The following is a 16074-nucleotide window of genomic DNA, read 5'->3' as shown; positions in this document are numbered from 1 at the left end:
TCATTGAAAAAAAAAAAAAAAAAAAAAGGGGAGCTAAAATAAAAATAGGCTAAAATTATTTTTATTTTTCATTAAGTAAATCGTAGATGTTGATAAAAGTGATGCTTATGCACTTATGTTACCATGCTATTTTTAAAATCATATTTACAAGTTATTACAACCGTGTGTGTATGATACAAATCACTAGTAATTGCTTTAGCTAAACTGAGCCACAGCAACGCGTGCCCAGGTACAACAAATTTATAATAGTGTTAACAGATATTAACAGATTGTACAAGTATGGTATATAATAATCCAGATAAGACCTAATTTCAAAAGTGTATCACTTACTATTTTTTCATAATAATCTTTAGGCAACATAGCCAAGATATTGACTGGTTCAATTAGGTCGTATGGGTCCACTTCTTCCTCCGGCATGTTATCTAAAAAATTTGGACAGAGATGATAATGAAAAAAAAACTTAATTAGAAAATTTTTTAATTTCGTAAAATTAATTTGTAATTTACATTTTTCTTATTTCAAATTTGGAGCAAATGTGTTTGACCATTGAAATGCCATGAGGGCAAAGTTAGATACAAGGTCTTTTTTTTTTTTTTTTTCTTTTTTTAAATATGAAGAAAATCCAAGAAGTCAAAAGAGGGCACTCTGGATTAAAACAAAAGGTAAAATTACCTTTCTCCTTGATCAACGAAGGAGAAATCCTTGACTGAGGTAATTAAACAAAAAAAAAAAAAAAAAAAATGTTGTCCTAATCCAGAATACCCTTTTTTGGGGATCTGGATCAAATAAAAAATAAAAGCTAGTCTTCAATGTATAAAAAGCCCAGTTTTGCATGTACATTTAATATAAAATCATCACACCTGTCAGAAATTTCAAAAAAGGCATTTGTAAACTTAAATTTTGGTTTAAAATTAGTATAAAAAAATCAAGTATGGCGATCGTTATATATTACATAAGAAACTGAACATGTCTGCCAAAAATTAAACAAGCAATTTTAGTTCAAATCTGAAAATTTGTTGTTTATTCCGTAGTATTCTGAGGAAGAAAAAATTTGTTTGGAAGGAGGGGGTTTGTTTTAAGTATACAGTTTGGTTGGTTGTTTTTGTTTTACGGCATATCAACCCTTTTCAGCCTATTTAATGCCGAATCCAGTTATTTTGTCGGTTTCTATTTAACCCATAGTTGGGACCCTAACAGGTACGACCACTTCGGGTCAGAGTGGACCTGGGAGCAATGGCAATTAAAGAGTGTCTCCACACTCACCAAAGCCCGCAAGCTGGGGCCTCACCACTGGATATAGTTTAAGGTCATATCCAGGACCAAGTATACAGTTTAATAATGGTAATAACTGGTAATGAATCAAATATAAAGCCAAATAAATCGGTTAAAATGGCAGGTTATTAAGATCCCTGTAAAGACTGGCACAACCCTAGTTATGCTTACCTGCAACTTCCCCAGCTCCTGACGAGGCAGCTGCTATTCTGCTCTCCATTTTACTTTTTAGGTCTTGTTGGGATCTCATGAAACGAGTTTGCATAGGCTTTACATCAGGAAGTTTTTCAAACTCTGCTTCAAATTCTTGGACCTAAAAAATAAAAATATTCTTTTTTAAACGAGTCAATGTTTATTAATAATAATAAAAAAAAATCAATAAAAATGAATTTCACCAATGAGAGCAACTATAAAAGAAATAAACCTAATTTGTTTTTCGCTCATCAGAACAAAAATTACGGAATTGATAAGGGCTAAAATGAAAGTAACCAGTGAGATTTGTTTAAGATAGAAAAATGAATACAGATGCAAGTCAATTGTGCCAGTTTCATTCACTGTACCAATCGTGATCTTACTTGTGCCGGTTCAAAATTATTCTGATCCAGTCAGCATTGCAACAAAGGAATTCTCCCTCCAAAACAAAAAAGTCCAGTTTATAAACAAATAACACTATTTCTTTGGAAATTACAGGCAGACTTTCAGAATGAGATTTTTGCCTGATCAAATTGAAACACATGTCCCATTAAAAAAAGTTCTTTACTGAGAACACCAAGGATTAATCTGCTTAGAAAGGCAGCCTTCAGAAAAACTAACCACTCCCATCAAACTTTCAACTCCAACTCTTCTTCCACCTCTGAAAGGAAGGCTTTAACCACCTCTCCTTCCCATTTCCTGGAATCTTTTCACCCCTAACTGATTCTGGACTTCTATTAACAATCACAATTTGGTCAACCAGAAGTTGACTTCTGAAGATAACGGTCAGACAATCTCTATTCAAAGGAGTTTATCTGGAGGCAATGAAGGAAAATTACTTTTTCCAAGCAGGCAGGTCCCAGCATGACTTTCCCATTCAATGAGGTACTTAATTGTTCAAAATATCTCTTGGGTGCTTGGATACCCTCTCTTTGGCCATTTTTATTACTTCTTCCCAAGTTTTCCCTGGCATTCTCCTATGAACTGAACCTACTACTTCAATTATTCTATACATCTACTAACCCAAGAACTCTTCCATTCTTTCAACATGGCCATACCATCAGTCTTAACTGTGCATATCTCCTCATGATTTTGAGATTTAATCTCCTCTGAAGTCATCTTTAAGACTCACATTATACGTCCATTGTATCATTTTCATTATTTCTCTCCATGCAGTGTATGTTCAAGCCTCACTGGTCAGACTTGGTTAAAAATAGATAAATTTTTTTGATAAAAATGAAAAGATCTTGGAGGTGGAAAACCAGCAGAAAATAGGGAAGACTCAAAAGCATTTAAATGTAAGCCATCAACAAGAATCTTCAACAATAGAATTTAAATGGAATCTATCCTTAAAACCACGAAGCTTTGAGACTAGGATTGCAGACTGTCACAAAATGTTAGATTGTTTCTGCCAAATATATAGATGATAACCTGACAGTTAGTACCATTCCAGGTCAAAGTTGATCTGGCTTTAATAGTAAGAAAGGAAGGTATCAAAAGTTAAAAAACTCAAATTATTGGCCTTACCACCGGGTTATAACACTAAATAAATGTAAAGTAAAAGAAATCCAGAAATGTTGATAATTTACCTGGATTGGCTTGAAGTTGGAAAATTGCGGTTTGATAGCAGCACCAACCCATCGATAGATCTCTATGACCAGCTGTTTAGTTTCTTCCCTCACTGTTTTGTCTCGGTCATCAAGCAATTTAGCCAATACTTTGACAATGGGTTTCACCTGGATAACTTTAGAGCCAAACTCTCTGCAAATAGAATACAAACATTGAATTAAATTCACTAAAGATCATGTATCCTATGACAATCTAAAAAACATTTACCTCTCTTAATAGACCACAACACATAAGAAAAATATATTTAAAATTTTTCTTAATCTTAAAAATCTTAAATATATTGTAATAAACAAGTCCGTTTATTGTTCTTTGAATTAGAATAAAAAAAATTAAAAAAATGAACGCTAGAATTATTATGTAACTCGTGCATCAATTAAACAAGAAATTTATTTTAAAAAGGCAAATAAATGAGACAATGCATACAGATCTGAATGCGATCGATAAAAAATATTTAACACAAAAAAAAAATCTCACAGTTTGGAGTTTTTTACAGAAACAACTATTTTGGATCAATGCTTTGAATGTTTGTATTTTCTTTGCGTCATTCATTTCTTTCTTAAATCAGACATTTGCTTTTAGTATAAAGATCTCTTTCGGTTTTGAAAAAAAAACTTTACAAAGGATGCAAACAATTGTTTTATAAAAGTGTTATTTTCTTTTCTTCTTGAAATTTGTCAGAAAATCTATTGAAAATAGTTCTTTTGTTTTTTTTTCCTTTTTGGAAATATTGCCAGATTGAGGAAAACTTAAGAAAAACAGTTGAGTATCGCCCTTTACTCGGGGGGAAAAAAATATTGTTAAAAATCTGAAAAGGAAAAATGCTGAAAAACCTGGCCTAAAATAGCTAAAATATTATTTTCTTTTTAATATTCTTTTTGCTTTGAATTTATATTACGAATTCAAAATTATTTGAGCTCAAGAAACATTTTGTTAACTTTTTAGAGTACTCTGAAACAATCTTTTTGCTTCATTTTCTTATTTATCTTTATGATAAATAATATTCTTCAAATAATTTAGTCACAGACTACAAACTTTCATATCTTTATCTGAAAGTTAGAAATTACCTATGAGAATGCCATTTAAGGCGGCTTACTGAAAATATTAATATTTTCGACCTTTCCAAAATGTTATAAAACATATTGCAATTCTTAAATTTTTGGAATGTTAAAATATTTAATTTTTTTTATCCAGATTAATTTCCCCAGTAAAAAATTTATGAAAAAATATCAAAAGCTTAAATAAATCAATTTTGAGATCAATCGTCTCGACTTCTTAATATATTATACATTTCTATTTCTTCTTGATATATCAAGTTTACTTAAAAGGGGAGAAAGATCTTAATGAAGAAACATTTTCGAAAAGTGGAAAATGGGGTTTGTATTACTGTACACATAGATTCGAAAAAGTTGTCAAAAAACAAATATAGAACAAATAAATGTTATCAAAGGCAAGATAAGTTACTTTTCTACCTAACTGGATATAATTCACGTGTTTTTATTCAGTGTAACATGTTTATTCAGCTCGAAAAACATGCAATGTTTACCGATGTATTGGAAAATTCAAAATGGCAGCCGACTGTCTCTCGGAGAGGGTACGTTTGGGAAAAGGTATTATAAATAATAAACTAGACAAAATACTGTTAGAAAACAACCGAATACATGTCAACTTATGTCACGGTAACATATATTGAGTGAATTTCTAACAGTAATCTTTTTGGGGTATCAGAATCAGAAAACTAATATGCCATTCCCCAAAAAATGTTACTCTGTTCTATTGCTGATACTAAAAGATTAAATGAAGAATATTTATTTTTAAGCTATCAGTAAAAGTAAAACCTAATAACATAAACATGTGATGTGGATTTATTTTAGCTGTGTGAAAAAAACCATAAAACATGACCTTTCCAGTTTGTCCAGTCCTTCAGCATTGACAAATCTGACAAGAAAGTGCTAAAAGCTATTAAATTTCAATAAGTTAGTGGACTGAGTGAAAGTTTTATCACCTCTATGCCAGACAAGCTTTGGTGACAACGTTCCTTTGATTTTTGAAGTTTGTTTGTTTACTGGGTGAGGCTGCTGCCTGCTTACTGGCTAGGGGGATGGGTAAAGATAAAAAGCAATAAAAGATTAGAAAAAAACAATATTATTGAAACCACTTTCCCAGTTGTCTTGTGTAGAATCAAGAATGCTTACCTCCCCTCTCCACCATTATGGACCAGCCTACAATTAGTTAGGCATGGTGGATTATTCCATTTAGAGGCGCCTGATTGGCTAAACATGCCTGGAGAGGCAGGTGCCTCTCTACAAATGCCAGCTGTTATGGCATTCATGGTTTTTGGTTCCAGACTTCTGCCAGAGAACTCCACTTCCCTATTGGATCAGCTAGTTCACCCTAGCAATATTCTACATCTTGGAACAGATAAGACGCATAAATTCAAGATTGAAATTTTGCCAGGCACCATATACATGTAAGTTATATTTTCATGTAAATGTAGAATTTAAGTAGATGTTTTACTATATAAAACTACTACTACTAATTATTATTATTATCTTTTTTTAAATAAGTCTTCAGCAAAATTCTCCTAAACAAAAATGTTATTCTACATTTTTTTGGTACTCCTTGAGCATTGAGTTCAACGGCGACCCGGCTTATTTGTTTATTTGTCACTCCTTTATAAAGGCTAAAGCATGCTCAGATAACATTCTTTGTATTTATTTACTTATATTGGCTTGACTTTTTGAATGAATATTAAAAAGAAAATTAACCATTTATTGATAATTTCATAATTTTACATACGTTTTTAATTTACATGCTTGGATAACTTTTTAATAAATATTTACATTAGGTCCACCTCGACATTGTTCTTTTAAATGACGAGTTGTATAAATAATACTATTGGGGGGAGCAGTGTCGGTCGCAGAAAAGTAGATTTGTTTATCGCACTTAGATTTTCATCGAATAAGTAGTCATTTTAAAGAAAAATTGTGGAGGTGGACCTAATATAAATATTTACTATAAAGTTAACTGTGATATTCGTTTTCAGTATAGTCAAAAACCTAGAAAAGTCATCATTTTAAAGAAAATTGTGCAAGTGAACCTAATGTAATGAGATCGGTGTCTAGGTTTTTTATGATTAAAATTTGAATTTTTTCTGATCTCTTTTCACTTGCAGCAAACTTCCTTTCATTTTCATCAGATTTTATTTTTATATTTTTTTCAGACTTATATCCTTGGACTAAGAATTTATCATTATATAATACTTTTTCAAGCATTTCATCCAAATGGATTCAGTCAGTAGGAATTCGCTCAAAAATGCATGCTGCGACCCCTATAAAATTCATAAGAAGAAAGTCAGAAAATGCTTAAGGAAAATATCACAAGAATATGCTGACAAAATTAAACAATTAAAATTAATCCTTGGTGATAAGATTTGCACACAATGTCGAAAAAAAACTCCATCAGCTGAGGCTTTTGACGCTGCTTCAACAACAGATCAAGATCAGCCACAACCACCTGAAACCGAATCTTCAGACATATTTGTGGATGCTAAAACTGAGTTACAGCTATTGAATGAGTCACTTTCAATTATTGGTGAATCGCCAGTAAAGCGACGAAAATGTGAAAAACATTCCATTTATGAGAAGAAAAAAATAGAAAGAATTACACGAGCAATATCTGATAGAATTGGTATAATTTCATCAAACATTTCTCATGAGGAATCAACTAGTGCAGAACAACAAAACTTTGAACGAGAAATTATTACTCAGTTGAAAGAGAAGTTTGCTAAATGTGAAAAGAGATCACAAAAATTTCAAATTCTTACTGTACTTCCAAAGAGCTGGAATCTACGCAAAATACAAACAGAATTTGGCACTACAATGTACATGGCGAGACAAGCAAAACTTCTGAATGAGGAAGGAATTTTAGCGTTGCCAAATACACGAAAAACTAGATTCCCACAAGAGATAAGTAATAAGGTAAAGCAGTTTTATAAAAGTGAAGAGGTCAGTAGAGTAATGCATGGGAAAAATGATTACAAGACTGTTTTAAAGGATGGGAAACGGGTTCAGGAACAAAAATATCTCGTTCTCTGTAATTTGAAAGAGGCATTTGAATTATTCAAATTAAAGAACCAAGAGAAAATAAGCTTCTCTAAATTCGCTGAAGCATCGACAAATTGTTACTTGGGTGACTGCTCAACTTGCAACAAACTGATGGATGATTGTTTTATATATTGAAGAAATTTTTCACAAAAATTCAGTTGATGATTTTTTTTATATAAACAGTGGTTATCAACTGATAGAACCATTCTACAAACTCTATCACAATCCACAGACGAATTCATTGAAACTTTCCTTGCGGGCCTTCAAACATTAAAGAAGCATAATTTCATTGCCAAAGCACAATCAAAATTTTTTTCTGATAGTAAAGGTTCTTTGAGGGTTGGCGAAGTCTTAGCAATAGCAGATTTTTCAGAGAATTATTCATTTGTTTTGCAAGATGCGGCTCAAGGATTCCATTGGAATAATGATCAAGCTACATTGCATCCATTCATCTGCTACTATCGAAATGGAATTGACCTTGAGCATATTAATTTTGTAATAATATCTGATTGTCTCAAGCATGATACAGTAGCTGTCCATTTGTTTCAAAGAAAGTGTATAGAACAATTAAAAAAAATTCTTGATTTTGATCTCCAAAAAATGATATATTTCTCTGATGGGGCTGTTACACACTACAAAAATTTTAAAAACTTTATAAATCTGTGTCATCATAAATCTGATTTTGGTATTGATGCAGAGTGGCACTTTTTTGCTACTTCTCATGGGAAAGGACCATGTGATGGGTTAGGTGGCACTGTTAAAAGGTTAGCAGCAAAAGCTAGCCTGCAGCGACCCTATAATGAACAAATAACGACGCCAAGACAACTGTATTTTTATGCAAGAAAAAATATATCTGGAATACATTTCTTATATTCCTCAACTGCAGAATGGAGAGAGGAAGCAAACATCTTAGAAGATAGATTTAACAATTCCTCTTCGATTATAGGAACACGAAAATTACATACTTTCATTCCTGTCTCTCAAAGAGAAGTGGAAGTAAAAACAGTTTCAAGTTTACAAAATAAAGGAAGAATAGTTTGAATCACAAAAAGAAACAATATGGAGTCCGAAGACATTAACAGATTTGTGACAGCACTTCATGGGAGGAATTGGTGGTTAGGATGTGTACTTGAAAAATATCCAGATAATGGAACGGTGAAATTAACATTTTTACAACCAAATGGACCCTCTCCATCTTTCTATTATCCATCACATCCAAATATATCAATTTTGAAATATTCTGATATTCTTAGCTCAGTTGATCCAATAACTGAAACAGGGATATCTTATAAACTTTCAAAAAATGAAATGAAAAAGGCATCAAATATTTTAGAAAGAAGGATTTTGAAAGAAAAATCTAAATAAATACTTTAACATTCATTATTATAAAAAATGTTTCAGTAAAACAGATTTTTCATTCTGTAATATATTGCAATGTACACAGATTGATTTCTTGTGGATGTCAAATGTCAAATAAACTGTTTACCATCAACATCAAATGTTGCTTATGCTATAAACAAATTAGATCTCAACACACTTTTTAGAATTCTCTATAACATCATTTTCTGTATCAAAATCCGTGTTGTACAAGAAAAGTATGAAAATCATTATAAAACAGTTTGACTTGACAACCAGAATTTGCATAAAATTCAACATGTCAAGAATTTTTTTTAGAACATTCATTTTTAAAGTTTTTCATTGAAAAGTACCCATAAATAACATACATTGCGTTTTTGTGGATTTAGAATATAAATCATCAAAAAAAAAAAAAAATGGTTCACCATTGAGATCACATATGTTTTATGTTATAATTTAATAAATCCTTAACGCCTTTCAAAATTATTTTTTATTATATGATTTTTTCCATAAAAATCTGTGTTGCTTAAAAAAAAATTGAAGAAAATTCAGTTTCATCAACATAAATGTTTTTATATGGATTTTGTGACCATGGTTTTATGTTTTTAGAGATAATTAAGGTTAAAGGTCAAGGTCAACTTAAAAATTTGACCTTGAAAAAATATCCGCAAATAAAATGGTAGATCTATCCAAGTACTTTAGAATGATATATAAATGAACTCTGTAGGCCCATAAATAACAGAGATATCGTCTGCCCCCCCCCCAAAAAAATTTGTCGATTTGACATGGAATGAGCCATATATATATCTATAAATAATTATATAAATATATATATACATACACACACACATATATATATACAGATACATACATATGCACATATATATATATATATATATATATTCCAGAGGAAACATAATTTAATTTAAATACCAAAGAAACAAAAAAAACGGGCAGGTGGAATTATTAAAATTTCCTTAAGGCCTTATCGTCTGACCCTCTAAGAGGAAACGTCAGAATGATAAATTAAAAGCTAAGAATCGAATGAGGAAAGAGGGGAATTTGGTTTCAGTTGGAAGACCAGTGAGAAAAAAAAAAAAAAAAAAATCTCACTGTTCAGGTGGTTTTAAATCAGTAAATATTTCCAACTGATGTTTCAAAATCTTTTGTCTACACAGGCTAGGTCGAGAGTTATTAATGACTAACGCCTCAATGATATTGAGATGATAGTTCGACCTAGCACTGTATAAAACAGAAAACCACCCATCGGAATATTGGTCAGAACACCCATTTATACTAATCAGGTGATTACCGATGGCGGACTCATGAGCTTGGGAGTGCCCGGATGTTCTCGAAACCTGGCGTAATCGAATATCCCGAGGGATGTGTTGGGATATTCTCATTTCCAATCTTTGGGATGTTTTGCCAACGTAGTCAGCTCCACACTGACAAACAAATTTATAAACAACAGAATTCTTTTGAATGGTTGGCAAAACATCTTTACGGAAAGAAGAGAAAAAGGTTCGAGTTGTGTAAACTACTCTAAGCATAGTAGCTGGAAAACAACGTTGAGTAGCAGAAGAAATCCTTTCAACAATATGAAGGCCAACAGGACCTAACCATGGTAATTTTAAATAAATAGGACAACGTGATGGACCAACACGTTTAACACTATTAAATGTAGCAATTTTACGTTCAATAGTAGTTTTTATTATATTTATGGGATATCCATTGCTAAGAAAAATATTTGTGATTTCACCAAGTTCCGCATCAAGACAGTTTGGTGAACAAATCATAAGTGCACGATGTGTAAGAGCGCTAATGAGGTTTATTTTTCTAGACTGAGGGGCAAAGGAAAACCAATTAAGATAGAGCCCTGTAAATGTAGGTTTTCTGTATACAGAGGTCTCAAACGTAGAACCAACTTTAGAAACACGAACATCGAGGAATGGGAGAGAGCCACAGTCCTCGACCTCCATAGTAAATTGTAACGATGGATGCAAGTTGCAAAGAAGACGAAGAAACTGTTCAGCTTCACTCCGTGAGGGAAAGCATGCAAAAGTGTCATCAACGTAGCGTGTATAGAATGTTGGTTCAGTAATTTTGGAAAATAATTCATTTTCCAAAAATCCAACGAAAATGTTGGCTAGTGAAGGACCAAGAGGGCTACCCATAGATATCCCATCAATTTGCCGGTACATAATGTTGTTGAAATGTTTTGAAACATCAGTTGGAAATATTTACTGATTTAAAACCACCTGAACAGTGAGATTATTTTTTATTTTTTTTATCACTGGTCTTCCAACTGAAACCAAATTCCCCTCTTTCCTCATTCGATTCTTAGCTTTTAATTTATCATTCTGACGGTTCCTCTTAGAGGGTCAGACGATAAGGCCTTAAGGAAATTTTAATAATTCCACCTGCCCGTTTTTTTTGTTTCTTTGGTATTTAAATTAAATTATGCTTCCTCTGAAATTTCTCCTTCCATTTTGCTGTACCAAGAATTTACTTATATATATATATATAAAAATGTAATTCTTGGTTTGTTCAAAGTCGATAAAATCATATTTCTACATTACCAATTTATTTGAACTTTTCAGACAATCCATCTTTAAGTTGAGGGATGTTTCTATGTTATTAAAATAAATAAACATCGCCAATTATGAAAATATTAAATAAAATAAAAATATTTTCGGACTGTGGACCTGTTTTTGTTGGTAGAACTAAACCTTCCATTTCAATTCATTTCATACACCACGATTTGACGAGGCAAATTAGATTTCATTTTCTGTTTACTCGATAAGTAAAAAAAATAAACATTCCCTATTTTTAAATTTTAAATTCATTTTTTATCTTCCAAATTTTGTAATTTAAACTTTTCTTTATTATATCAGGCAAAAAAAAAGTTGCTCGCTTGCGTTTGAGTTGAAGCATAAAAGTTGTTTTTTTTGTTTTTTGTTTTTTTAAACAGTTGTTTCGCTTTAAGAAAATATGAACTTTTTTATTATTAAAACTATAAATTGTTAAGTGAAAATATAGGTTTTTTCGAAGAAAACTTACGGATTGGTAACGTGATTAAATAATATTTAGTGCTAATGCAGAGAGTGATGCGGATGCATGCTATTTTTTAAAATCGTATTTCCACGTTTAATTAAAGTTTTATGATATGTTTTTTATTCAATTGTAAGGTTAAAGTACAGATTAGGTACAAAACACCCTCCTTTCCCCATGTTAAGAATGGCTTTTTAAATAATAACGTTCTTATTTCAGCACGGATCAATAAGTGCATGTACCCAATTTCTTTAATAAAGAAAAAGAATTCATATTTTCTTATGTAAAAACAACTTCTGTAAAAAAAAAAAAAAAAAAACGGTGCTAATGCAGAAAGCGATCCGTGCTATTTTTTAAATCGTATTTCAACGTTTACTTTATATTTTTTTTATTCAATTGTAATTATAAATTACAGAATAGGTACAAAACACCCTCCCCATGTTAAGAATGGCTTTTAAATAATAACGTTATTATTTCAGTACGGATCACTCTCTGCATGAGTACAGATTAATGTTTTGTTTATTTGCTTGTTTTTTTTACGTTAGTTTTTTTTAAGAAAACCTTTTTTAACAAAATTGAAAGTACACTTTTTTTTTTTTACAGAAGTTGTTTTTACATAAGAAAATATGAATGCTTTTTCTTTATTAAAGAAATTGGGTACTCATGCACTTATTGATTGGTACTGAAATAACGTTATTATTTAAAAAGTTATTAACATGGGGAGGGGAGGTGTTTTGTACCTATTATAATTGAATAAAAAATGGTAAATTTTTAGATTAGGTCCACCTCCACAATTTTCTTTTAAATGACTACTTTTATAGGTTTTCGACTATGCTGAATACGGAAATCGCACTGAAATTTGGGAGAAATAAGTAGTTATCAAGATATAAAAAGTTGTATAATGCATTTTAATCTGATGGCCATCTTTTTTACGTGCGTGCGCGCACCTCATAAACAAATCTACGTGAGTAAAAAAGATAGCCGCTAAAGAATACAATGCATAAAACAACTATTTATATCTTGTTAACTACTTATTTCTGCAAAATTTCAATGCAATTTCCGTATTCAACATAGTCAAAAACATATAAGTCATTTAAAAGAAAATTGTGGAGGTGGACCTAATCTAAAAAAACTCTTTAATTAAACTTGGAAATACGATTTAAAAAAAATAGTGCAGATCAGTAAGTGCATTAGCACCTTTAGTTAAATTCAACTTTCACAATATCTTTTTCTTTGTTTATAATTTCACGATATCTTTTTTTAATAATAAATTGTTAGTTAAAAGCACAGAATAGTTACAAAACACCATCCACTCTATGGTAAGAATGGCTGAAAAAAAAAAAAAAATAGAATAAAAATATAAGGTACTCATGCAGAAAGTGATCCATGCTGAAATAACGTTATTATTTAAAAAGCCATTCTTAACATAGGGAGGGGAGGGTGTTTTGTACCTATTGTGTACTTTAACCTTACAATTGAATAAAAAACATCATAAAACTTTAATTAAACTTGGAAATATGATTTAAAAAATAGCGCGGATCAGTAAGTGCATTAGCACCAGAAATTGTTAGGTGAAATACAGAAAAGTTTCTACCAAGAAAACCGTTATTTTTTCAGCCATTATTACCAAGGGGAGGGGTTGGTGTTTTGTCACTATTCTGTGCTTTCAACTAACAATTTATTAAAAAGAACAGAAGGTAAATTTTCACACTAGGTTCACCTCCACAATTTTTAACATGAGTAGGTTGGGGGTGTTTATTCCGAAAGCCGTTCTCAACACTTTTTTCCCTGATTTATGTTGTTTTTTTTTTCCCATAATAAAATAGAAAATTTAAAAAAAAAAAAAAAAAAAAAAAAACGAGAAAACGCCATTACTATTATTGTTTTCTTTTTGCTTTTTTTTTTTTTCGTTAATGTAGGACGCAATCTGCGAGACTAACCGGATTTTACTTCCGATTTTCACGACTAACCATGAAATCTAACTATGACCTTTATTTATTAGTACTTGCAACTCAACATTTATTTATACACAAACATTACAATGCAACGATATCGTGACTTCACTTGCATTACACCTATTATTAGGGTAGTGCAAATGTATATACATATACACACACCTAATAAAAAATACCACTAGATAATAGACACCTCACAAACCATTAAAATAGAATTAAAACATATACCCCTCAAATTTAAAAATAAATTCAACACTATGATAAAGACCATATACACTTTTACATCATACTATATATAACAAACTTTTCCTTTATTTAGAATTCAATAAAGCTTCCCACAACATTCTATGATTTCACTTAGTCTTTTTCGCTCCTAATGAACCCTATGCTAGACGCCGCATCTCTACTCTTCTGATGAGAAGCATCAGACTTCGAAATGCCTTGGCATAAAGAGTCCCTTCTTTCCCCAAATAATTGCTTGTATTCCCTTACTCAATAAATGAATCAATCTATACCCACCAATATATAGTTTTGTGACTTCATTTCACACTCCTGTTGTTCTATTGTGTAAGCTCCAATGATAAGTGTTGAGCTTGGCATTATCCAGATAAGTCTCCTCTTGTGGAATTGAACTCTCTTTTCCGCTAACGCATTAAGCATATATATATATATATATATATATATATATATATATATACATACATGCGCATATCTATATGAAAATATTTAACTGAAACTCTTATCACATAACACTGAAATTAACAGGAAATGATAATCATACAAATACGATGGTTTATAACGAGTAAAATCTTTGTTTGGATGGATGAATAATGCATACAGAAATGTTAGCAAGTTGAAATGCAAAATCTTAATTTCAATTTGCTGACATATTTTTATTACTTTTGCACATACACAAATTTATTCAGTTTGAAGTGGTTTAATTTTAGATCTTTCATATTTGTTGATCGCTCAAACAGTATGAAAATGCAGCTGCAGCACTAAATGTTTTGGTTTCAATACTAGCTCATGGCACACAAGTCATTTTTCTTTTAAAACTTGAAATCAGTACTATATATTAGGTGCAATATAATTTTCAGTAGAGTATTGACTGTAATAATACAAAATCTGCATGAATTAAAATATATTTAAGCATTAACGGTTTTAAGATTGAATTTGTATTCCATATATCAACAGTGCTTAAAAAACGGTTTTATTGAATTCGGTAGACAATCTTTTGGGGGCTTTCTCATTGACTGTTTTGGGTCACGTGATGTAAACAAAGAAAACCGAAGTTTTCTTTTTTAGTAAAATTAACAAATATAATCAGATTGGAAAATATTTCCAAACTGTTTAGTTCGGCCATTTTCTAGCCTCCGGAGAAACATTTCTGCCCCTCTTAAAAATGTTTCTTTGTTAAAATCTTTATAAAGATGTTGTAACAAGTCAAGACAATTGCTCTCAAAATTGATTCTTTTGAGCCTTGATATCTTTTCGTAAAAAAAAAACTTTCTACTCCAAAGTTAACCTGGGTAAAAAATTAAATATCTTGACAGAGTCAAAATATTAAGAATTGCAATATTTGTCTTAAAATGTTTTGGAAAAGAAAGATCCAAAATGTCAAAAATATTTTCAGTGAACTTTGAATGGAAGTTCCCAGACTGAACTATTTATCTTTCTGATAGAAATCCGAAATTATGTAGTCTGTGTGACTAAATTGTTAATATTAATTATTTATCGTAAAGAAAAAAAAAAAAAAAAAAAAATATATAAGAGAATAAAACAAGATTATTTCAGAGTATTCTCTAAAAAGAAAGTTAACGAAAGGTTTCTTGAGCTCAAATGATTTTTAATTCATTCATATAAATTCAAATGATTTTTAATTCATTCATATAAATTCAAATGATTTTTAATTCATTCATATAAATTCAAATGATTTTTAATTCATTCATATAAATTCAAATGATTTTTAATTCATAATATAAATTCAAATGATTTTTAATTCATAATATAAATTCAAAGAAAAAGAATATTAAAAGCTTTATTTAGCTATTTAGACTTTGTTTTTCAGCATTTTTCCTGTTCAAATTCTTAGATTTTTCCCAAGAAAAAGGTGCCCCGAATTGTTTTTCTTAAAATTTCCTCAGTTTGGCAAGATTTTTGAAAAGAAAAGAACCCAAAAAAACTATTTTCAATAGAATTTCCGTCAAATTTCCACAAGTAAACAAAACTATTATAAAAGAAATTGTTTGCATCTTTTATTGTAAAGCCCAAAAAGATCTTTATGCTAAAAAAGAGAAAAACACAAAGCAAAGAAAATACACAAACGTTTGCTGCATTGATCCAGAACTGCTTTCTTTTTTTCAAACTGTGAGTAGTTTTTTTTTTTTTTATATTAAAAAAAATTTTTTTTTTGTCTTTTAAAATAAATTTCTTGTTCAACTTATGCACGGATTATAATTGTTTAAGCAATTTTTTTTTTTTTTTTTTTTTTAATTCTAATTCAGAGAAACAATAAA

At 30.6% G+C, this 16074-nt stretch overlaps 1 protein-coding gene across 3 annotated transcripts in view; it reads right to left on the bottom strand.

The window, feature by feature from the left end:
• LOC145293193 (cytoskeleton-associated protein 5-like) overlaps positions 1 to 16074 on the bottom strand; it is a 212062-nt gene that overhangs the window by 117229 nt on the left and 78759 nt on the right. For all 3 annotated transcript variants that reach the window (XM_080139687.1, XM_080139686.1, XM_080139688.1), the window contains exons 6-8: positions 3054 to 3225; positions 1444 to 1585; positions 331 to 422 (exon numbers count right to left, since the gene is read on the bottom strand). In XM_080139687.1, the coding sequence (XP_079995813.1) occupies positions 331 to 422; positions 1444 to 1585; positions 3054 to 3225 (406 nt within the window). The remainder of the gene's footprint in view (positions 1 to 330; positions 423 to 1443; positions 1586 to 3053; positions 3226 to 16074) is intronic.

Source organism: Euprymna scolopes, chromosome 14 (assembly GCF_053919585.1).
Source record: "Euprymna scolopes isolate OS-2025 chromosome 14, ASM5391958v1, whole genome shotgun sequence".
In the NCBI taxonomy this organism is placed as follows: domain Eukaryota; kingdom Metazoa; phylum Mollusca; class Cephalopoda; order Sepiida; family Sepiolidae; genus Euprymna; species Euprymna scolopes.
Note: the sequence above shows the minus strand (reverse complement) of the source record. Positions and strands in the feature narration are given on the sequence as shown.